At 43.3% G+C, this 23300-nt stretch overlaps 1 protein-coding gene across 3 annotated transcripts in view; it reads left to right on the forward strand.

Annotated features, from left to right (window-relative positions):
* The first annotated feature begins 3093 nt into the window (after window positions 1–3093).
* The window catches only part of pitpnc1l (phosphatidylinositol transfer protein cytoplasmic 1 like), a 101898-nt gene continuing 81691 nt past the window's right edge, over window positions 3094–23300 (forward strand). Inside the window, exon 1 of one of the 3 annotated variants that reach the window (XM_018095393.2) lies at window positions 3094–3254. In XM_018095393.2, the coding sequence (XP_017950882.1) occupies window positions 3207–3254 (48 nt within the window). In that variant the 5' untranslated portion in view covers window positions 3094–3206. 3 annotated transcript variants of the gene reach the window in all.

The following is a 23300-nucleotide window of genomic DNA, read 5'->3' on the forward strand; positions in this document are numbered from 1 at the left end:
CAATGTCAGCCCCCGCGCGTACTACACTTTCTCCTTGCAGCTATAATTGGGGGGAGATGTGCCGGCGGTTACTGGCAGAGGGAGTGGGCCTGGGTCGGAGGAGGCCGCGGGGCCCCCAAGGTGCCCCGCTGGTTCAGTCTGACCCTGCCTCTGAGGAATGCTGGGTAAGAGAGTGACACGGCACTGTAAGCCAATGCACCATAAAGTATATGTATATTGAAAAATCCACATGTAAGCACAAATGGATACAGCATGTTATTTCAGTGAAAGAAAAGCAGGGCCAAAGCATTCTGTGCTGTAGGGTGTGGATAAGTCTATAGAACTAAAGAAACTACAAAGAGAAACAAAGACATGTTGGGAGCTGCAGTCACATGGTACACTGTAAATACAGAGTAGGGTTACTTTGTTCTATTCACAGTGCCTCCGAAATATGTAAAAGAGTTAAAGGGGAAGGTTCCCAGATATCCAAAGTGAAATCTGGGGACAGGAAGGGGCAGTGGCACACCATACAACATTGTCATATGCCACACCCACTTTGGGCCACTCCCCCTTTGAAATACACCCACCCAACATCACAGCCAGATATTTTAATCTTAATATATTTTTCCTGCAAAAGCCCAGGAATAATTGTATACATATTGCCCAGGTGTAGTGTCCCATAGCATGTTATTTGACAAATAAAGTTCATTTTACAGTAAAAAAGAAAAATATACCCCCATTTTTGACATAAGTTCATTCATTTGGGTTTATCTATTCCAATTTGATCAATGATTCCACAGATTAAATAGGAACCATGATGGTCTAATGAACCATTTCCATCCCCTATCAGGCTCACAGTGTAATGCAAACCCTCCCTCGCCTTCTTCCATTGGGAAGTGATGGATTCTGGGATTGAATGTCCAGGGCTTTTCATAGAGCGTGGTGCACAAATTCATTAAAAATTCATTATTTTTAGAAGCTCATGTAGGATGGGGGGGGGGGGTTAATCTGAAATTTGTCTCTTTTAGTGCAGAAAGTGTAATTTTGCTCTTTGCACTGGTGATACCGTCTCTGAGCTATAAATATGGAGGGATGTGCCGGGGGATACGGTTGCCACCTTTTCTGGAAAAAATTACCTAGATTTTTACCTTTTTTCCTATTAAAAGGGTTGTTCATCTTTATGTTAACTTGTTATATGTTATAGAATGGCCTATTCTTAGCAACTTTTCAATTGGTCTTCATTTTTTCTTTTTTATAGTCTTTTTCTTTTTTCATTTTCCTTTTCAGCTTTCAGATGGGGGTCACTGACCCCGACAGCCAAAAAACTATTTATCTGTGAGGCTACAATTTTATTGTTACTATTACTTACTACTTACCTTTGTATTCAAGTCCTCTCCTATTCATATTCCAGCCTCTCATTCAAGTCAATGCCTGGTTACTAGGGCAATTTAACCCTGGCAACCAGATAGATGCTGAAATTCCAAACTCGAGAGCTGCTACATAAAAAGAGAAATAATTCAAAGACTACAAGTAATAAAAAATTAAGCCCAACTGCAAACTGTCTCCGAAATCATACTAAAAGACAAAGAGTGAACAGCCCCTGGACTATGGGTAGGCAGAAATTAAGCATGTTCCTAGTACCCCTCCAACCCCCTACCCACTCACCCCCCGGATTTCCTATGGACATCCATGCTGGAGGTTGTGGGAATTTTCTTTTTTCTAAAATTAAAAAAAAAAGAAAATAGAGGCACCTGAGGGCCAACCCCCTAAGGCTGCCCCACCCAAGGCACAGGCCCTCAGGTGCCCTGTGATAAATGCGGCGTTCTGCCTACCCAAGGTTGGCCTGGGCGGCTGGGAAAAATCCAGGTGGGCCCCGGCGGCCCAGTCCCAACCCTTGCCGGCCCTCCCCCTGCCTGACCATTCCTCTACCCTCTCCTCCTCTGCACCCCAATCAGGCAAGAGGGGATATAGGGGGCCAATCAGGCGGGGGGGTCAGTGTGGCTCCCCAATACCATAGGGCGGCTCTTCAGACTTGTCGATGCTCCAGCCAAGAGACAGGGGAAGAAATGTCATAGCGAGGGGAAACCCATGTGGAAGTGAAATTCCCCGGTGCTGCTGTGGCTTCTTAGGGGAAGACATTGGGTGGGGGACCCTGCGGGGGGTTAGGTGGGACCCTGTGGGGGGGTTAGGGGCCCTGCAACTGCCCCATCCGACCCTGTGCCTACCCCTGGTTGTGGCCCTGCCCAGCCTTCAACAGGATTGATAAATAGTGAGTATCTTTGGCATCTTACAGCAGCCCCTCTGGCATTCCCAGTACCCAGAGGCACAAACAGCCCCCCCACCAGCCCAATAAATTGTGAATGTCTATGGCACCTTACAGCAGCCCCTCTGGCATTCCCAGTACCCAGAGGCCCAAACAGCCCCCCCACCAGCCCAATAAATTGTGAATGTCTATGGCACCTTACAGCAGCCCCTCTGGCATTCCCAGTACCCAGAGGCCCAAACAGCCCCCCCACCAGCCCAATAAATAGTGACTGTCTATGGCACCTTACAGCAGCCCCTCTGGCATTCCCAGTACCCAGAGGCCCAAACAGCCCCCCCACCAGCCCAATAAATAGTGAGTGTCTGTGGCACCTTACAGCAGCCCCTCTGGCATTCTCAGTACCCAGAGGCCCAAACAGCCTCCCCCCCAGCCCAATAAATAGTGACTGCCTATGGCACCTTACAGCAGCCCCTCTGGCATTTGCCTCAATCCTCAGATTGCCAGTCCTAGCCAGGCAACAGTGCATTAGTGCTAGCCAAACATACCTGGAAGCAACTATCTGCCCACAGGCCTCCAGCTGGACAGCCTGCCCCTTAAGTCACTTTCTTGTTGCTAGGATAAGTTAGGCTAACAACCAAACTCCAACCCTAGGGGCAGAATGCAAAAGAAAAAGGTAAATCTTTTTTTAAATGAGGCGACTATTAATTAGAATAGAAAGGTTTGTAGCATGCAGGGGTTAACTCCCTGTCCGTGTGTGTGTGAGTGCGATGGTAGGTGGAGTGTGTGTGGCTCCATGCAAAGGTGTGTGTGTGACTCCAGCCCTACTGAGCCGGGGAGTCTATAGAGGGAGGGAGGGGGAGAGGCAGAGACGCTGCACGGAGGGAGGGAGGGGAGAGAGGCAGAACCGACAGTGCAAGGTGAGAGCAGCGCACAAGGCAAAGTTTTCCCCGAGTGCCGGGCCGCGATGCTGCTGAAGGAGTACCGGATCTGTATGCCCCTCACGGTGGAGGAGGTAAGTCCGGGAATCCAGTCCGCCTCCAGCCCCTGTCCGCTCCGGCAGCCCAGCGCCTATGTACTGTACATCCCACTGCTGCTGCCTCTAAATCGCAGCGCCTGCGGGCTGTAGGGGAGCGATCCGTACGCTGCGCACTTCCACTTGCGAGTCGTCTGTGCCTACTGCGCCAGTCGTGGGTATAAGGCATGGCAGTGCCAGCATTGCTATGTACTGAATGCTTTTATATTACTGATTAGCTAACCCCTGCGTTTTGCTCAGCTGCAACTCTTACAACCCCCCCCCCAGCTTCTTGCGATTTCTGTATCTGCAGCAGTTAGACGATCTGGACCTGAAGAAGCAGCAGCCAGCTCTCAGGGGGGTGTAGGGAGCTGTAGTTCAGCACCAGCTGGTTGTGCTATAACATTAACAGGAATGAGTGGGTATTGCGGGGAATTTGTCACTCTCAAGCCATCAAAACTTGAACTAGTTATGTCAAGACATCCTCATTGATCTGAATTATGTATTTGTGCTACAGCCCCCCCCCCCCTTGCAACCCCCTGCTGCCTTTAACTCTCAAAGTGCCACTGCGTTCAGTGTAGGCATTGTGTTATGTAATGGGAAACCCCGCCAGTCCCACTGTTGCCCCTTGGCATCTCCTTAGAGAAGTGTCTTTTGCAAACATGGGCACATTAAATGTTCAGCTGTAACTATTAACCGTGAAAGAATGTGGTGCTGAATCCTACCCCCCGCCGCTACGCAGAAACTGCCCTGGGACTGCAGCCGCTCACATTGTCTATGGAGGAAGGAACACAGAGACCCCCCCCATACCCACCCATACCCCCTTTTTTTGGTGGAAACTAAACATGGAATGCACCCTAATATCAGAGGGGAGAAAGCAGAAAGAAAATAGTGGAACTGGAGTCACTGCTACAATCTTGGTTACACAGGGAACCCTACAGCAGCCCTATGCTGTGCTACAAGCCCCCCAGGCAAAGCTTAAATTCCTGGCTTTGTTCTACACTACAGAGAATGTTGGAAACCGTGGGATAATGGGTTAATATATTTTATGCATAGGGAGTCAATGTTTGTTTTGTAATGCCTCATTTTGTTTTTAACTCTTGAAAGGTGAAGCACAAAAATTCCCTTTGATGTTAATGGCACAAACAGAACGCCGGGCGATTATAAATTGTGCGTGCCGTCATTCTGAGGTTGGCCTCTTGCTGAGAAACTATTCATTAGTATAAGTAAACTTTGTACGGAAGTTAGGGGAATAGCCCTACTGAAAGGCCAGATGGGCCAGAGTTGTCCAGAGGCCCCTTTGTGGCTTATGGAACTGTACTTAGGATTGCTGCCCTGGGAATCAGGCCCTTGCTTTGTAGTGGCAGGGCCCGGGGCAAAATAGTCTTTATGGGGCGCTGTTATAGCCACTTGGGCTGTGTTGGCTAAAGACTCAGCATGGCTGATAGAATCCAAAAAGTAGGAAAAAAGCTTCAGCAGATTTACTGCAAACCATTTATTGTGGGTAGTGGTAACACAACATGTTTTGGGTCAATACACTTTATAAAGTGTACCAAAGAAGTTGTTCCCATCTTTCGAAATGTCTACTATTACCTACACTCTACCAACGCCCACCATTCTGCCAGTCCTTGTTTCTTTGGGGCTCAGAACAAAATTGTCTTCCTGTTTAAGGTGGCCATACACAGGCAGATTTAAGCTGCTGATTTGGGCCCCTGGGCAGATGTTTATTGTCAGATCAGGGACATTTCTGCTCATCTATGTGGCCCTTGTGCCGACGGGTCCCATTCCTGTTTTTGGTCCAAAGGCGAAACAGTTGGATTTTGCATATATCGGCCACCTTAGGTGGGAATGTTGGTGGAAAGAGGTTGCCAAACGAGGGGATCTTATAGTGTATGCAGCGCCACCTCAGGGGTCCTGGCCGCCAAGTTAATGCCACCCCCTTCACTCACCCCCACACTTAGCTTTATTGCGTCAGATTGGGGTGAGGAGGGGACGCATCGGTAATGCAGATAGCACAATAGTGCTCCCTGCACTATAGAAGAGTTGAAATTCCGATTTAGAAATCGGAATTTTGGCTCTTTAACTTACCAGGAGAGGCTTTTTGCCACCCAAGGTAAATTGCCGGGCACCTTTAGTCTTCAGTAGCTCTCTGGGAGCCAGCCAAACAGTTCAGATGTCACCCACCTTAGGTGGGAATGTTGATGGAAAGAGTTTGCCAAACGAGCAGATCTTATAGTGTATGCAGCGCCACCTCAGGGGTCCTGGCCGCCAAGTTGATGCCGCCCCCTTTGCTCCCCCACGCCTAGCTTTATCGCGTCAGATGGGGGCACAATAGTGCTCCCTGCACTAGAAGAGCCAAAATTCCAATTTAAAAATTGGAATTTTGGCTCTTTAACTTACCAGGAGAGGCTTTTTACTGCCCCCGGTGACTTGCCGGGCACTGCTGCCTTAGGCAAGTAAGGCCATCTTTAGCCTTCAGTAGCTCTCTGGGAGCCAGTGTACATTACAGGACGGTTGATTTACTGATGCTCGGAACAGCGCTGCCCAACTTTTGCCAAGCTTTGGGCCAAATATCATATACACCAAATGCACGGGGTCCAAATTTTTTTGAAAGCATGGTTACACACAGAATGTTTCATGGAACCTATGTGGCGTGGCGTTAGCATTGCTGCCTTTGCACGGAGGTGGTCCTTGGTTCAATTCCAGGCAGGGCACTGCCTCTGCAACTTACTTGAAGGTTAATCGACCATCGTGTGGGTGATCGGGACCTTAGACTGGAGCAGTGACTGCTGGGAATGATGTATAATCTCTGTAATGTGCTGTGTGAATATGCTGGCGCTATATAAATAAAGGATAATAATAACTCTGGGGCCCACAAAGATCCCCTGGAAAGCTGAATCAAACCACAACCAGCCTGTTTTATGCCGACATAGCATGAATTCTGCTTTATCCAGCAATAACCAGCTAGGCCAGTGATTTAACATTTTTTAGTTTAGTTTGACATAGCACCTGCTATCCATCTAATGCAAGATGATTCATGATTCTGCAGGCTCTCCTTTAAGTGCAGTTGCCGCAGCTTCCATCTCCCCGGCTGCTCGTGTGCAAGAACTAAGCCAAGACTTATGGGGTGTTTACATTTAATGACATACATATGTCACGGGCTTGACACGTAAGGAGAAAACGCAAGGAAACGCTTCGGCGTGTGAAGAATGTTCAGATCCAGCTTCGCTCTCCTTAATCTGTTTTCAGCATTAAACTGACGGATAACTTTGTTGATGATGGAGTGGGATGAGTGGAAAAGTCTATGATTGGTCACGCGGTTGGCGCTAATGGAAGATAGTGACAGCACACACAGGCAGTGATGCACGGTATCTGGGTGGTACAGCGGCTGCCAGCGGTGAGAAATCGGCCCCATTACTGTTCTTGGGTCAGAACAAATAAAGGCAGTATGTGACGAGTGCGGGGGTTCTTAACCCCTTTCTTAAGGGGACCAAAAAGAAGTTGCAGGATCAGCTTCTCAGCACTAAAATGAACCAGCTGTACATGTTGTTTAAAGTCTCTGTTGTAGGACAGAATATAGGTTATTTATTATTATTATTAACATTTATTTATAAAGCGCCAACATATCCCGCAGCGCTGTACAATAAGTGTTTTCATACATTGGACATACAGAGTAACATATAAAGCAATCAATAACCGATACAAGAGGTGAAGAGAGCCCTGCCCTAAAGAGCTTACAATCTTAGTGGGGTTATGGTGACCAATCAGAAACAGCATAGAGACCGGAAATCACCCTCTTCCTCTCCCATAGTGAAAGTGATAATTGCAATGCATACCATATGCTTTTGGGCATTGACCCCTCCAAGCACAACCAGCTAAACCCTATAAGTGCCACCAGCAGTAGAATCAACAGTGTCCATATTAGAGCACCTTGTACCAACGCTATAGATTCTACAGCTGTGGGTTATTATTATTGTAGCCCACTATTAACATTTATTTATAAAGCGCCAACATATTCCGCAGCGCTGTACAGTAAGTCCTCTTTGACCCACGCCATACCTTGTGTTCAATGGCAAGACCAGAGGACCCTGGCATGTAGAGGCACTGTTCTTCCTACTTTAAAGATTTAGAACAGCAGCTGCTTTGCAAAGGTCATCATGCCCTATAGGCTCGTTGACGAGGTCTTCTATGGGTCTGCATAGGAGTGTAGTATGTTCCAATTTTTTGCCTTGGGGCCAAATGATTGGATCAAGCTGATATGGTCCGGTATGTGGATGGCAAGATTCTCATTGGAATGACTGAAGAGCGGAAGGAGGAGATATGGGTCCTCTAACTTCTTTATTTACCCATACATCCTCCACCTGGTGAGAAGGTTAATTCTCAGTTTGGTTAAATTTGCTCCTTTGGCGAGATCGCCAAATAAGCAATCTTTCCCTTATATGCATACCTGAGGTGGTAGATATCAAGCTAAGGGCCAAATGATCAAATTACAACATAGAAAGGAGCAGTCGGAGTAAGGGCCACATCAATGATCCAATGCAGTACCCTGATCTGACTTAAAAAAATCAAACCTTCCCGATCAACACCTGGCCTATTTTGGCCAAATATCAGTCAAGTAGGGCCATCGGGAATCCCTATACACAGGCAGATAAGCTTGCGAATCGGTCTAGTTAGTCTGCAAGGACAGGTGACTAACTGCTCCGAAATGCCTTTCCACCAGTAACAATAGGAGTCGCCTGCGGTAATAGAGATCTATCACGGGGGTGACTAACTAGCTCCGTGGGACATTAGCCTAATGGACTTGAATTGGCAGCTTAAATCAGTGGCCATCAAAAAAACTACCTCTCTACAAAGTCAGGCAGCATGGTCTAATTTGGCCAAATTGCCCTCCAAAATCTGGGCATATCTGGCCAGCTTTTCAGCTTTTAGAATCATACTAAAAGATTCAGGTGAACTTTCCCTTTAGCTGTTTTTAAATCCAATTGCAAGTCTCTTAAGCTGCTCAGTCTCTCATCTTTGCTTTTCCACAGCCATGTATCATTTATTTGCAGAGTTTTACAGCCGCGGCGTAATTATGGTACAGATAACAATGGGCATCTGCCAGAAACTGGCGCTGTACATTCTCTTTAATGCACTGAGAGATATCCTCATTTGACTCATGTTGGAGCTGATGTGGGGATGGATTTTGTTGTTTTAAAACTCTGCCTGTCTGTGTTCCTTCTGGCTGCGTATGTACAGTATAATCTCTGCCTGCTAGGCCGTGTCTGCTTATACAGTTGGAAGGATATATTGTTATCATAATAACTGTTTACTTATACACTCCGTGCGCTGTGTAACTTTCCAATGTGCATTAACCGAACATTTTCGACGGCTTTTAAGTTATTTGTAAACGCGATTGCAATTGAAAGCAGCACTTGTTTACCTTTACTGATTCTGACTTCTGAGACAATGTACTTGAAGTTGGTTCTCCCCTGGGGTCTGTTATCTGCTTCCTGGTGCAATATTCTTTCAGTAGTACTAGGGCTGCATCTATTGGAATCCCTAGCCGTCGCTCAGGAGCGGGGCACCATACTCGCCAGTAGCCGGCACCATCACGGTCTTTGGAAATGAAATCACCTGACAAAGTCAATGTTTGCTGAGTACTGACTTTTCTGCAGTCGTGTTTGGCTTCGGCTTTGGTTTCCTGCTGAGAAGCTGCAGTTCTTGGAAAAGTGGCTGAAAGTAAAGTTATATGGAATGTGATCATATGTGACCAAATTGCCCACCCAAATCGCGGAATGTCTGGCCAGCTTTTCAATGCCAGTGTGTACATCATAATCACAGACTCAGGTGAACTTTCCCTTTAGCTAAAATTCAAAGTTAAATTCAAATTGTGGCAAATGAGATTGTACTGAAATACCCCAGGTTGGTACAGTTTTATGCTAACAGGAGCACCGGCCCAGGGTATCGGGTAAGCAGTTATAATCACTAGGCCTCCTACCTTGCCTTAAGCGCAGCCATGCAGCATGCATCTAAATGAATTGCTAATTAGCCATGCAGGGTGTGAATTTGTGGCTGGTATTAACGAGATGAGGTGGAAACCCTAGCCAAATGACCAAACTCACATTCTCATACATATACAGTATACAGGTATGTGACTTGTTATCCAAAATACTCGGGACCTGGGGTTTTCCGGATAAGGGAGCTTTCTGTAATTTGGATCTCCATACCTTAAGTGTACCAAAAAATGTATTTAATTTAAACATGAAATAAACCCAATAGGATAATTTTGCCTTAAATAGGGATTAATTATATCTTAGTTGGGATCAAGTACAGGTACTGTTTTATTATTACAGAGAAAAGGGAATCATTTAACCATGAAATAAACCCAATAGGGCTGTTCTGCCCCCAATAAGGGGTAATTATATCTTAGTTGGGATCAAGTACAGGTACTGTTTTATTATTACAGAGAAAAGGGAATCATTTAACCATTAAATAAACCCAATAGGGCTGTTCTGCCCCCAATAAGGGGTAATTATATCTTAGTTGGGATCAAGTACAGGTACTGTTTTATTATTACAGAGAAAAGGGAATCATTTAACCATTAAATAAACCCAATAGGGCTGTTCTGCCCCCAATAAGGGGTAATTATACCTTATTTGGGATCAAGTACAGATACTGTTTTATTATTACAGAGAAAAGGGAATCATTTAACCATTAAATAAACCCAATAGGGCTGTTCTGCCCCCAATAAGGGGTAATTATACCTTAGTTGGGATCAAGTACAGGTACTGTTTTATTATTACAGAGAAAAGGGAATCATTTAACCATTAAATAAACCCAATAGGGATGTTCTGCCCCCAATAAGGGGTAATTATATCTTAGTTGGGATCAAGTACAAGTAATGTTTTATTATTACAGAGAAAAGGGAATCATTTAACCGTTAAATAAACCCAATAGGATTGTTCTGCCCCCAATAAGGGGTAATTATATCTTAGTTGGGATCAAGTACAAGTAATGTTTTATTATTACAGAGAAAAGGGAATCCTTTAACCATTAAATAAACCCAATAGGGCTGTTCTGCCCCCAATAAGGGGTAATTATATCTTAGTTGGGATCAAGTACAGGTACTGTTTTATTATTACATAGAAAAATTAGAATTATTTTATAAAGTGGAGTCTTTGGGAGATGATCTTCCCATAATTTGGAGCTTTCTGGATAACGGGATTCCGGATAATGGATGCCATAACCCACACTTAGGTTCAGCAGGAGGCTAATTGCCATCAGCAGAAGCGACGTGTCATTACATTTTAAGACATGCAACTTCAAAAGCTGGAATTTCTGCTCCATTTACACATTATACGGTCTCAAGCGGAACTCCCATACCATCACCAGGAGAGATTGGGGAGGGAATGATGGGGGTAACTGCACATTCTGTCTCATTCTGTTGATACCCAAGCACATTCTGTTGCTTGGATATTGATAATACAGCAAACAGAGGCAATTGCCCATTATATGGTAGAATAATAAGAATAATAATGCATCCCCCCTTTCTATTGGGACACTGAGTAAGTAATATAGAACAGACTCACCACTTAGGGAAACCAGGTTAGTGACTGGGGTCACTTGGGGATGCCTTGCAAATTGGCACCCTTGAGGTTGAGTTCTCCTTTAAATGAGCAATTAGCCGAATTACTCTATGAATACGTCAATCCATTCACAGGCTCCAATTAAAAAAAATAGCAAAATTGTGTAAAATTACAGAAAACAATTTCCTTAAGTATTGGCAAAGAGTTTTAGTAAGGGAACTTGTCACATTAGCATAACTGATTTGCCAATTATAATCAAGTGCTTAAATAATTGGGTAACGAGCCGCCAACCCTGCCGAGTGAGGCTTTGCTTAGACAAGTTGACTTTATAAGACGGATGTGGGAAGGGAAAACCTGTGGGACAATGTCAAATATTTGATGTCATAATTCGCCTTACGTTTATTGTCATTCTTATTTACTTTTCGTTTGTGATGCAGGTATGTTTGCCCATGGGCAGAATTGACAAATAAAACATTTGTTTGTTTTTTTTATGCATTTTTAACCCCAGAGTTGGGTTCAAGGGTTTAGGATATCGGAAGCTAACACAATTTGCCTCAGCCGTCTGCACTTGGAACCACATTCCTGTAGCTCTCTTTGGTCTACGTATGTAAATAAAAGGTTATCTATTAACTTTCCCCATCATTCCATGCTTTTTGGTGGTGCCTATGTCGTTCAATAAGATATGGAATCATTATTCTGGGCTGGCCATCCTATCAAATCTAATACTAATACTAATAAAGTGGTGGCACTTTATATGACCTGTCTCCTTATTTCTGTGATGTATTACCGAGAGCAAATGGTGGCCTAAATTGTATTCTGTGGCCTAAGAACTGGAACAGTACACAAGGGCCTGTTTATTTCTTTGATTCCGCTATCCAGTAACCATCTCTGTGGTTGGCCGGTGTCCATGTTGAGGTGTGCAGAACATAATTGTGCATCAAACCAGTCAAAATGGACTAAATGACTACATTTGGATTGGTTAAACACACAGATTAGTGCCCATACACACTTCAGACTAGCTTTGCTTAAATCCCATTTATTTGTGGCTAGCTCACACAATATAGGGCTTGTACTTGCCACCAGGAATTGTGAATGCCCTTACTTCATCAGGAAGTGCTCCAATAAAGATATTGTTTGGGGTAAAAACACTGATTGGCTGGAAAGATCTCACCCCATGTATTTCTTTGCAGACGTAGGTGTAGGGAAGGGCACTTTTTCAGCCCCAGAGGTAACTATTACCAAACAGGTTATTTACATAACAAGTGATCTCTCTCACTGATGCCATTATGCTCAAATAGTTGTCACTTCAGATTTAGAGATACAGGTTCTTCCGTAATGTGGTACCAAAGCAGCACTCTGTGAACCCATAATCTTGTCTGCAGTCACGTCAAACACTGTTTCTCAGAAACCACTGTGTAGGGACAAGTGAACTACTATAAAAGCAAAATAAAAGGCAGTATTAGTAGGCTATGGTGGAAGCAGTAACACCTAATATCAATAGCAGACCTTCAATTGTTGCCATCAGTGGTTACTGGGAACTGTACTTCTGTATTTGTGTTGTTGGTTGAAATGATAGCTAATGGGATCCAGCAAAGTCGGAATGTTGTATGTATGCCTATTGATATTTCTATAGAACCATAAGGGATAGCCATGAACAAATACATTTTACGGTTGATCAATAGGAATATCAGATAGAGTTCCCCATGAAGATAAGTGTCCCTGCCTACACTGTAAACACTAAGGGGGACATTTATTAATGTACAAATGCTCCGAGCGTATTTTCTGCGACAATTTCGTACCTTGCAACAAAATTTGTGCAACAAAATTGTATTGTTATTTCCTTGGGCCGGGTTGGAGCTGCAGAGTGCCATTGAGCCCTATGGGAGACTTTCCTTGGGCCAGGTTGGAGCTGCAGAGTGCCATTGAGCCCTATGGGAGACTTTCCTTGGGCCGGGTTGGAGCTGCAGAGTGCCATTGAGCCCTATGGGAGACTTTCCTTGGGCCAGGTTGGAGCTGCAGAGTGCCATTGAGCCCTATGGGAGACTTTCCTTGGGCCGGGTTGGAGCTGCAGAGTGCCATTGAGCCCTATGGGAGACTTTCCTTGGGCCGGGTTGGAGCTGCAGAGGGCCATTGAGCCCTATGGGAGACTTTCCTTGGGCCAGGTTGGAGCTGCAGAGTGCCATTGAGCCCTATGGGAGACTTTCCTTGGGCCGGGTTGGAGCTGCAGAGTGCCATTGAGCCCTATGGGAGACTTTCCTTGGGTCGGGTTGGAGCTGCAGAGTGCCATTGAGCCCTATGGGAGACTTTCCTTGGGCCGGGTTGGAGCTGCAGGGTGCCATTGAGCCCTATGGGAGACTTTCCTTGGGCCGGGTTGGAGCTGCAGAGTGCCATTGAGCCCTATGGGAGACTTTCCTTGGGCCGGGTTGGAGCTGCAGAGTGCCATTGAGCCCTATGGGAGACTTTCCTTGGGCCGGGTTGGAGCTGCAGAGTGCCATTGAGCCCTATGGGAGACTTTCCTTGGGCCAGGTTGGAGCTGCAGAGTGCCATTGAGTCCTATGGAAGGCTTCCAAAATCATGCACAGAAGGATCAAAGTCGGAAAGGTTTCCCCGCTGTTTACAATCGTTCGGTACAAAAATTTTGTGACTTTTTGAGCGCCAATACTATATTATCCTGACTATTACGATTTTGTTCAGAAATTATAATATCCAATCCGAATTTTACCCATTTCGTGATCATGATTTGATGAATGTGCCCCTAAGAGACGTACGGACAAAACTGATGAGAACTAATAGCGATTGACAGCACAGAAATGCTTCCGTCAGAAGGGTTTTTGTAGCTGCTCCTGTAAGATGAGCTTGTGGTAGCCTGGCCCATAATGCTGCTACGAGGGAGAGTGTTTCAGAGCAGGAGGGAGAAGGCTCTTTGGAAAGGATTCTAGTGGAATTTGAAGCATGCAGTGGAGAGCTGAATTTATCCGTAGAATGGCGAAAGAGGTGATTGCGTTGTAAGGTGGAGCTCCAGCAGTAGGTCAATATAAACACAATAGCTAGCCAGATGGGTGGAGCTTATATGTGTAGAAGAAGACAGCATGATCTGTGGGGTCTTAGGATATTACAGAGGGGAAAACTAAAAAAACAAGACCCCCTAAGTATTAAGCTGCCATGTGAAATATAGGAAAAATATTTTTAAAAAGCAAATATAGCTTATCAATAATGCCATTTTATACTTCTTTCATTTCCCTTGAATAAGGCAGAAGGCATGTGTTGATTTTCACACCTAACGTTCTTTCTATTTATATTTGAGGGTTTTTGCATGTGATGTAATTAATTTACCGTATTTATTGAAAACAGTGTTTTTTTTTTCTTAATGTTTTTGCTCACTAGCTATAGAACAAGTAATACAGGTGTGGGATCCATGTCCGGAAAGTTCCAAATTTTAGGAAGGTCATCTCCCATAGACTCCATTTTAATCCAGTAATTCTTTAATTATAAAATAGTAGCTTGTACTTGATCCCAACTAACAAATAATTAATCCTTATTGGAGGCAAAACAATCCTATTGGGTTTATTTAATGGTTAAATGATTCCCTTTTCTCTGTAATAATAAAACAGTACCTGTACTTGATCCCAACTAAGATATAATTACCCCTTATTGGGGGCAGAACAGCCCTATTGGGTTTATTTAATGGTTAAATGATTCCCTTTTCTCTGTAATAATAAAACAGTACCTGTACTTGATCCCAACTAAGATATAATTACCCCTTATTGGGGACAGAACAGCCCTATTGGGTTTATTTAATGGTTAAATGATTCCCTTTTCTCTGTAATAATAAAACAGTACCTGTACTTGATCCCAACTAAGATATAATTACCCCTTATTGGGGGCAGAACAGCCCTATTGGGTTTATTTAATGGTTAAATGATTCCCTTTTCTCTGTAATAATAAAACAGTACCTGTACTTGATCCCAACTAAGATATAATTACCCCTTATTGGGGCAGAACAGCCCTATTGGGTTTATTTAATGGTTAAATGATTCCCTTTTCTCTGTAATAATAAAACAGTACCTGTACTTGATCCCAACTAAGATATAATTACCCCTTATTGGGGGCAGAACAGCCCTATCGGGTTTATTTAATGGTTAAATGATTCCCTTTTCTCTGTAATAATAAAACAGTACCTGTACTTGATCCCAACTAAGATATAATTACCCCTTATTGGGGGCAGAACAGCCCTATTGGGTTTATTTCATGGTTAAATGATTCCCTTTTCTCTGTAATAATAAAACAGTACCTGTACTTGATCCCAACTAAGATATAATTACCCCTTATTGCGGGCAGAACAGCCCTATTGGGTTTATTTAATGTTTACATGATTTTTTAGTAGACTAAGTATGTAGATCCAAATACAGACCCCAGGTCCTGAGCATTCTGGAAAACAAGTACCTGCATTAAACAATACACCATTAGTATGTTTTTATAGCACAACTAGTGTTAAATGCGCCCCTTGGGCATCTATCATTATTCTAACTGCATTAGACCATTCTGAGGAAACGTCTTAATTTTTTTTTGCTTAAATATGGAGAGATATCGGCATCAAATCCTCACCCTTCTGTAATTGGAGACATAAGTATGCCCCTTTGAATAATGATCAGGGTTGCAAAAAAAAAAAAAAATTTTCCATTGAGGACCACATCAAGCTTGAATTTGGTCCCAGGCCAACAGGTCTGCAAAGCTAAGTTATTTGATAATGCAATAAAATCAGACTGGTTTGGCCCAGCACTTGGGTAACCAGAGATTGATGGCAGTGGCCAACTTTCTGGAATAGGGCAGATCTTGCCCATGTAAAGGTGCCCACAGGCTGAATTTTAGATAATTGTATGTGGTTTTGTAGGCCAAGTCTAGGACCATGTCTGCTCTACTGAACCATGTCTGCTCTACTGTGAAAGAAATGATATGTAACCCCTGTTTGGCTGTAAACAGTCAAACCCAGGCTAGTAGAGGTTTAGAGTGTGGGGTACATGCGTACTTCAGGATGGGCCTTCGATATATGGAAATAACCAGGGAGCCAGGGGTGTAGTGAAACTACAACTCACTGTAGCTGTGTGCAGTGCAAATTAGCAATAATGGACACCAGAAGGTTCTTGCAGTTGAACAACAGAACTAGTTAATCTTCAGAGACTATCAATGTGCAGGGTTATTGCAGTATACTCACATACAGGTGTTATATGATAGTAGTACTCTGAGGACAGCAAAGAGAGGATGCACCCTGGTTTATCCCACCTTCTTTAGAGACTGGGCAGGATAAATGCACCTGGTCAGCTTGGTACCCCTATGGGAGCAGTCAGGATAGATAGATATTTCCAACTACTTTCCTTGGTGGAGCCAAAACTGCTCTTGCTTCCTTCCCTTTCTATTGCACTTTCCTAGAAAGTGCTTTACAAGAGTAACTATCTAACTGGTCCTCATTCACGGGGTCCGTGTCCCTGACTTCATTAGAGTAGGTGATGACTCTAGGGTAAATTATGGCTTTACTGGGGCCCTGTTGATCCCAGGCTCAGTGGACCTTCACCTGAGACACAGAGGCAGCCAAAGAGGAAGACCCATCCCTTTGCTAAACACTATATCAGAGTGCAAGAGGTGTGGTCAACCCAAATAACCCATAAGGCAAACTCTAAACCCAGTAGCAGCATAACTGAGGAAGCTGTAGGGTTCAAAGCCATAGGGGCATATTAACTCTATGGGTCCCTACAGATACATATTAATTTCTGAGGTTAGTTTATATTTATATTTGGACTGCAAAGATGGTAAAGTGAAATGAGTTGCAAAAGCAGAATCCATTCCATGGAGTAAGCTTATCCCTGTTTTTGTTGTAAGCAGTTTCCTATAGACAAATTACACTTTTGAGATCAAATAATTTATCAGAGGATAATTTAGGGAGGAAGACAAGCATAGCGGGAGGGTTTATATAGATAGCAGGGGAGAGACTGTCAGATGAAAGGGAATCTAATTAACAGAGTGTCCCTGTAGCGGAGAATGCACAGGAGCAACGAAAATGTTGATTTATCTACTAATGCTGTCTGCAGGTGAAGGTAACAGAACTTGGGCCATTACAGAGCATGAGAAATGGAGGCAGCGGATTTAACCTGAGAGACAGAGAAGGGGACACAGTACAAATTTATATAATCTATAACCTTGTGGCAAAGATCGGCTTGCAATTTACTGCCCATACGTCGATAGTCATGAAATACATAGCAGAAAGCCAATGATGTGTAAATCTATCTCTGGAGGTTCTGAGCTATAAGTGGGACCATCGTGAAATTGCTCATTTAATATGAAGGCTGAGTAAAATAAAAACTGGTACTTTAGTCTTCAGAACAGAAGTAATAATATTGGTCTGATGATGAAAATGATATGCATACTGTATATTCTGTCATTTGTATTTATTATTTTTTTGTACAAAATTCATGTAGGGATCATAAGAGATCATGAAAGTGTGACCAGGGGTTCCCCTACTTGGCCCTCTACCCTCTCTCTAATTCTGCAAAGAAAACCCACTAAACAGGGTACAGGGTTGGCGGCCACCATGACTAGCCCCTCAACTGCTGTGCTCTCTTGGAGAAATCTCTGACCACAATAAAGGACAAAATGGACGCTTTATGAAGACCTCAAGAGAATGTGCTTTTAGTGAACATTCATTAACACTTTTAGTTGTGCTCTTCACCTCACTTTTCTTGAAAAATCCATGGGGTTGTCATAAGTACAGGTCCCCATCGCAGCTTGCATTCGTCAATGCTCCCAAACGTGGGTGTCTGAATGATAAGTAAGTTAGATGACAAGAGTGGAAATGCGTATGTGCCCACCACTTGTGCTTACGGCACTGTGAAATATATGCAGTACTATATTCATGGTTGAAGACTCTGAACTCTTTGCTCAGAAAAGAAGACATCTGTGGCAATTCATCTAGGGTGAAGGCAAAAAATGGTGGTTTCTACCAATTTTTTGCACTTTGCATCCTGCTTTACACATCATCAGTGACCCCTAAAATGTTCCATGCCCATGCTCGTGGTTGGTCATTGCCACTACGGAGCAAAGGACAGAAAGTCATGGTGGCAGTCAATCCTGCTGAACGAGCAGTACTGGGGAGTAGGGCTTTCCCATGTGGTTTCTGTGCTTTGGGATAAGGGAGAAAGGCGGACCTTTGGTTAAACCTTGCATTTCTTTCTCTTGTACATTAAGGGGTCACATTTTGTACCTGCAAAGGGAAAATGCCATGGAATCTTTCTCTACAGGCCACTTGTACCTGCAAGTGACCTTCGAATATTTCATTTATTAGGAAGGTCCATTAAGCTGCCCATACACGCGTTGATATTGTCGTATGAAACCTCGTTTCGTACGATATTTGGTGCGTGTATGGCGGCTCGACGAGACGACCGATATTACAAAGGCTGCGGATATCGTCCGTCTCATTTATTGTCCATCTCATTTATCGGCCGGGTTGAAAGATTTTGATTGGTCGCAGTTGAAGGCACTCGAGAAAAATCTATGAGGTAGGTAGTAGGTGGAGGTAGAATTCCTATTGTTTCCACCTCCATATCTGACGATTCAGCCCTGAACGTCAGTCGGGGAAACAAACAAAATTGCTATGTGTATGGCCACCTTTACACTACTCAGTCCTGAATTTAGAAAGCAATCCATTCTCTGTATGGCTTTTCTTCCTGAATACAACAAGGAGACTCCCAAGCTTCAGAGATGCTTCATTCAGACATTATTGCTCATTACAGCCAATTAAGTCTTTTTCCATGATAATATCACAACTGTAGGGTATTAGAGTATTAGTTTGTCTCAGTAGATCTCCCTGATTTAAATATATGTCTGAGTCCCATACAATGGACTGTTTTATAGTTTGGCGGCCAAATTGGGCTGGGTTGGTCCTAGTGGAAGGCTGATGGTTTTGCTAGCAGTTGTAGTTTAATAGCATCTGGAAGGCAGCAAATTGCCCGTGTCTGACTTTAGCCAATATGTTATTACCGAGCATTTCTAGGAATGTAAAGTGAATCCAAATTCCAATAAGAGTGCATTGCTCCTTCATAAAACCCCTGGGGCAAAGTCAGAATCGTGACCTCCTATTTATGCCCTAGACTTGAGTCAGCCCTGACTTTGTTGATTTGACATTTAGCAAGATTGCGTCTCAGTTCAATGCACGATGCCTCTTGGCCATGGTGAAATGCCTGAAATAGGCCTTTTAAATGACTTGTGCTCATGGTCTAAATGACTTGTGCTCTTGGTATAAATGATTTGATCTCATAGTTTAAATGACTGGTGCTCACAGCATATTCTCCTCTACAAATGGCATAACTGTAGATCAAAATAATAAAAACCTTATTACAAAAATTGCCTTAACCCACACATGTCCCTGCTATTTTTAGCTTAAATCTAAGAACAGGGTGGGGGAGGAGGAAAAAAAATCTGCTGCTGATCCTTAAATTATACGGTGCGGCTTATGGCACCCGTAGCTTTATTCTGCCAAGTGTCAAAGTCAAAGTTTCCCTGCCTTACAGAATGCACCGATCAGGAGTAACTTCCCTCTGGGTGATGGTTTTTCCAATAGGGAACCCCAGTACTTGTGCGGTTTATTGAATCAACTATTTTTTTTTATATCCTTACGCTTATTGCAAAAACTGATGTGACGCCAACCTTTAAACAAAAAAGAAACACTGCGGTTTCCCTGTTCCTTGCCATGAATTGTATTGCTGCGAAATGCAATCCCGGAAAATGGCAAGCGGGAGGCTTGGCAACACCACTAACTATCGAGCCCATTGTGTTGGATACTGTAGATCCGGTGCCATATGATTTTTAGATTTAATTATAATTCACAAGCCAAAATACTTTGGCACCGTGTGACATTAGGATGGGCCGGAAGGCAAATTGAGAGCCAGTGTTTTATTATAAGTAACTGTGCAGTTTGTAGGTGTGGCCTTTTGCTGCTTCCGTGTTTATGCATTTCTCCCATTACGGTCTGTACTGACTAGGCCTTGATGGTCCTTGGTTTATTTAGGTCCGATGCTGCCTTAAGGTGCACATACACGGAAAGATCCGCTCGCCTGGCGAGGTCGCCAAACGAGCGGATCTTCTCCCGATATCCCAACCTACAGGTGGGCGATATCGGGGGAATTTAGGCTAATTCGGTAGTTTGGCAAATTGAATTATATCAATATCTGTGCGATCTCAGGCCAGATATCGGTCGGGCAGGCCAGTCGTTGTTTCCCCTACACGGGCCGGAAAGCTGGTGAATCGGTCCAAGGGACCGATATCGACAGCTACAATCAGCCCGTATACGGCCACCTTTAGGCCCTAGGCCCCTAGATTGTGCGCATGCCATCAAAAACTGTCCCTACTCCTCTCCCCCCCAGCCTCGTCGCTTGATTTCCTATGGAGATCCATGGCGGAGACTGGGGGGCATGCATTCAAGAGCTGCCCCCCTAAGGCTGCCGCCCTAGGCGCCGGCCCTTTGGTACCCCATTATAAATATGTCAATAATTGAAAAGCAATGGCACTTAATGCTTGATAAAGGGGTTCCTTTGCCCCGAAACGTTGCACCTCCGCCCTGCATGTAATTGCTCTGAGTGCCAGTGCTTTTCAATTATTGAATTGTTTGGGAGGGTCCCTCCAGCATTGTACACCGAGCGCTAGGGTGTGCAAGGAAGGTTTTCAATTTGTCTACATGCCATTATAAATATGTCCCTGAAATGCATTGTAGGTCCCTCAAGGATATCGTCAGATACACAATACATGCGCAGATTTTATTGCTAGCCGACCAAACTTTTCTAACTGATCTAGCTGATCTAACTGATTTAGCTGTGAAGATCTATGTGTCTAATATTGCCCGCCCTTAGCCCCCTATTATCTTTTCTGCTGCACAGTACATGCCTGAGCTTAGGGACCAACTTACAGTATGTAGTATGTATATAATATAAAAACGCACAGTTCAAAGCTAATGAGTAATTCATTGTGTAAATTGGCAATTCACATTAGCTCAGTAATCAGTACATACTACCTTTTGAATTTAATATTAATCAGCCTTGTAGCATCAGCTTCTATGACAGGGGAACCTAATTTTTAGCTTGACCCCCAAGTTTAGCTGCCCAGAGCACACTGAGCATGTGCAGTGCCACTGACAAAGATCATTATTATTATTATAGGGCTGCTTTCTGCTCGTAACCATTGGTTACATATGTAAAATATAGCCTACCTTGCTTTATGGTAGGTATATAATATTAGAGCCTGTGTACTAGAGCCGAAACAGGATCAAATATGCTTTATCTTAATGGTTCATAAACATTTGCTGCACTGCTGGCTCGAATGTCTGCGGCTGGCTTAAAAATGAGAGTGAAAGAGATAAGGAGGCTTAGCTGAGGCAATGTAAACAGATGTATTATACTTGTATACAATATAAATGCATGAAATTTGAACCTCTGGTATAATACAGGATAAGAGAACACTTACACAATGGTGTTGCTATAAAAGGGGATCATTTTATGACGGCAGTATCCCTTTAAGCCTGAACTCGGATACCGGCTTATTCGTATCACTGCGACACCTCCAAACATGGTTTAGCAAACAAATCAGATTCACGTTTTGATCTCTTTGATTTATGTTTCCTTTTGGAGTTCGGCGTGGTTTATGCAGCGCGGTAATGTCAGAAAAGCATGTGTGTGACTAATCAGATGTAATGACTAATGGCTTAGTTAGAGACGGGGAAAGTTTGGCACAAGATAGGGATTATAAAACAGACCTGCAGTGTTTGAGCTTTTGGCTTTGGAGTTTCCCCACCAGGTTCACATTAAAGATAAAAGGCAAAATCTTACTTGCAAAAAGGCATGTAATGTACTAAAGTGCTACATCTCTCTCTCTTTGTACAATTCCTTTTTTAAAGGGGCATAACCCCTTTTTGCAACATGATTGCACCAAATAAGGCTTTTGCCGAAAGTGCTTTTTATCTACTGGTTTAATCAGGAAAAGTCTATGGAATTTGATTTCTTGAGCTAAACAGGGAAAATTGAAGCTACTCCATGTTTGGTCCTTGTGACGTAGATTATTTCCTGCTATACAACCCCCTCCCTTCACTCTCTGTCATGACTGATTTGTTAGCAGGAGTCCATTATGCAGGAGGATTATGTCTACACTGGTTATCTAATTGTCTGGCTTGCAAGGACCAAACATGGAGCCTCTTTCTCGTTCCCTATTTGCCCTGGTAAGCTCGAGAAATCCCACCCTTGTTTAGCGCCTCAAAAATTACCCAAGGGGCATCTTAACACTACAGGTAAAGAATGCTCGGGACCAAGGGTATTCCGGATAAGGGGTCGTTCCGTAATTTGGATCTCCATACCTTAAGTCTACTAAAAATCGATAAAACATTAATTAAACCCAATAGGATTGTTTTGCATCCAATAAAGATTCATTATATCTTAGCTGGGATCAAGTACAGGTACTGTTTTATTATTACAGAGAAAAGGGAATCATTTAACCATTAAATAAACCCAATAGGGCTGTTCTGCCCCCAATAAGGGGTAATTATATCTTAGTTGGGATCAAGTACAGGTACTGTTTTATTATTACAGAGAAAAGGGAATCATTTAACCATTAAATAAACCCGATAGGGCTGTTCTGCCCCAATAAGGGGTAATTATATCTTAGTTGTGATCAAGTACAGGTACTGTTTTATTATTACAGAGAAAAGGGAATCATTTAACCATTAAATAAACCCAATAGGACTGTTCTGCCCCAATAAGGGGTAATTATATCTTAGTTGGGATCAAGTACAGGTACTGTTTTCTTATTACAGAGAAAAGGGAATCATTTAACCATTAAATAAACCCAATAGGACTGTTCTGCCCCAATAAGGGGTAATTATATCTTAGTTGGGATCAAGTACAGGTACTGTTTTCTTATTACAGAGAAAAGGGAATCATTTAACCATTAAATAAACCCAATAGGGCTGTTCTGCCCTAATAAGGGGTAATTATATCTTAGTTGGGATCAAGTACAGGTACTGTTTTATTATTACAGAGAAAAGGGAATCATTTAACCATGAAATAAACCCAATAGGGCTGTTCTGCCCTAATAAGGGGTAATTATATCTTAGTTGGGATCAAGTACAGGTACTGTTTTATTATTACAGAGAAAAGGGAATCATTTAACCATTAAATAAACCCAATAGGACTGTTCTGCCCCCAATAAGGGGTAATTATATCTTAGTTGGGATCAAGTACAGGTACTGTTTTATTATTACAGAGAAAAGGGAATCATTTAACCATTAAATAAACCCAATAGAGCTGTTCTGCCCCCAATAAGGGGTAATTATATCTTACTTGGGATCAAGTACAGGTACTGTTTTATTATTACAGAGAAAAGGGAATCATTTAACCATTAAATAAACCCAATAGGGCTGTTCTGCCCCCAATAAGGGGTAATTATATGT

The sequence above is a fragment of the Xenopus tropicalis genome, chromosome 7, assembly GCF_000004195.4.
Source record: "Xenopus tropicalis strain Nigerian chromosome 7, UCB_Xtro_10.0, whole genome shotgun sequence".
NCBI lineage: Eukaryota > Metazoa > Chordata > Amphibia > Anura > Pipidae > Xenopus > Xenopus tropicalis.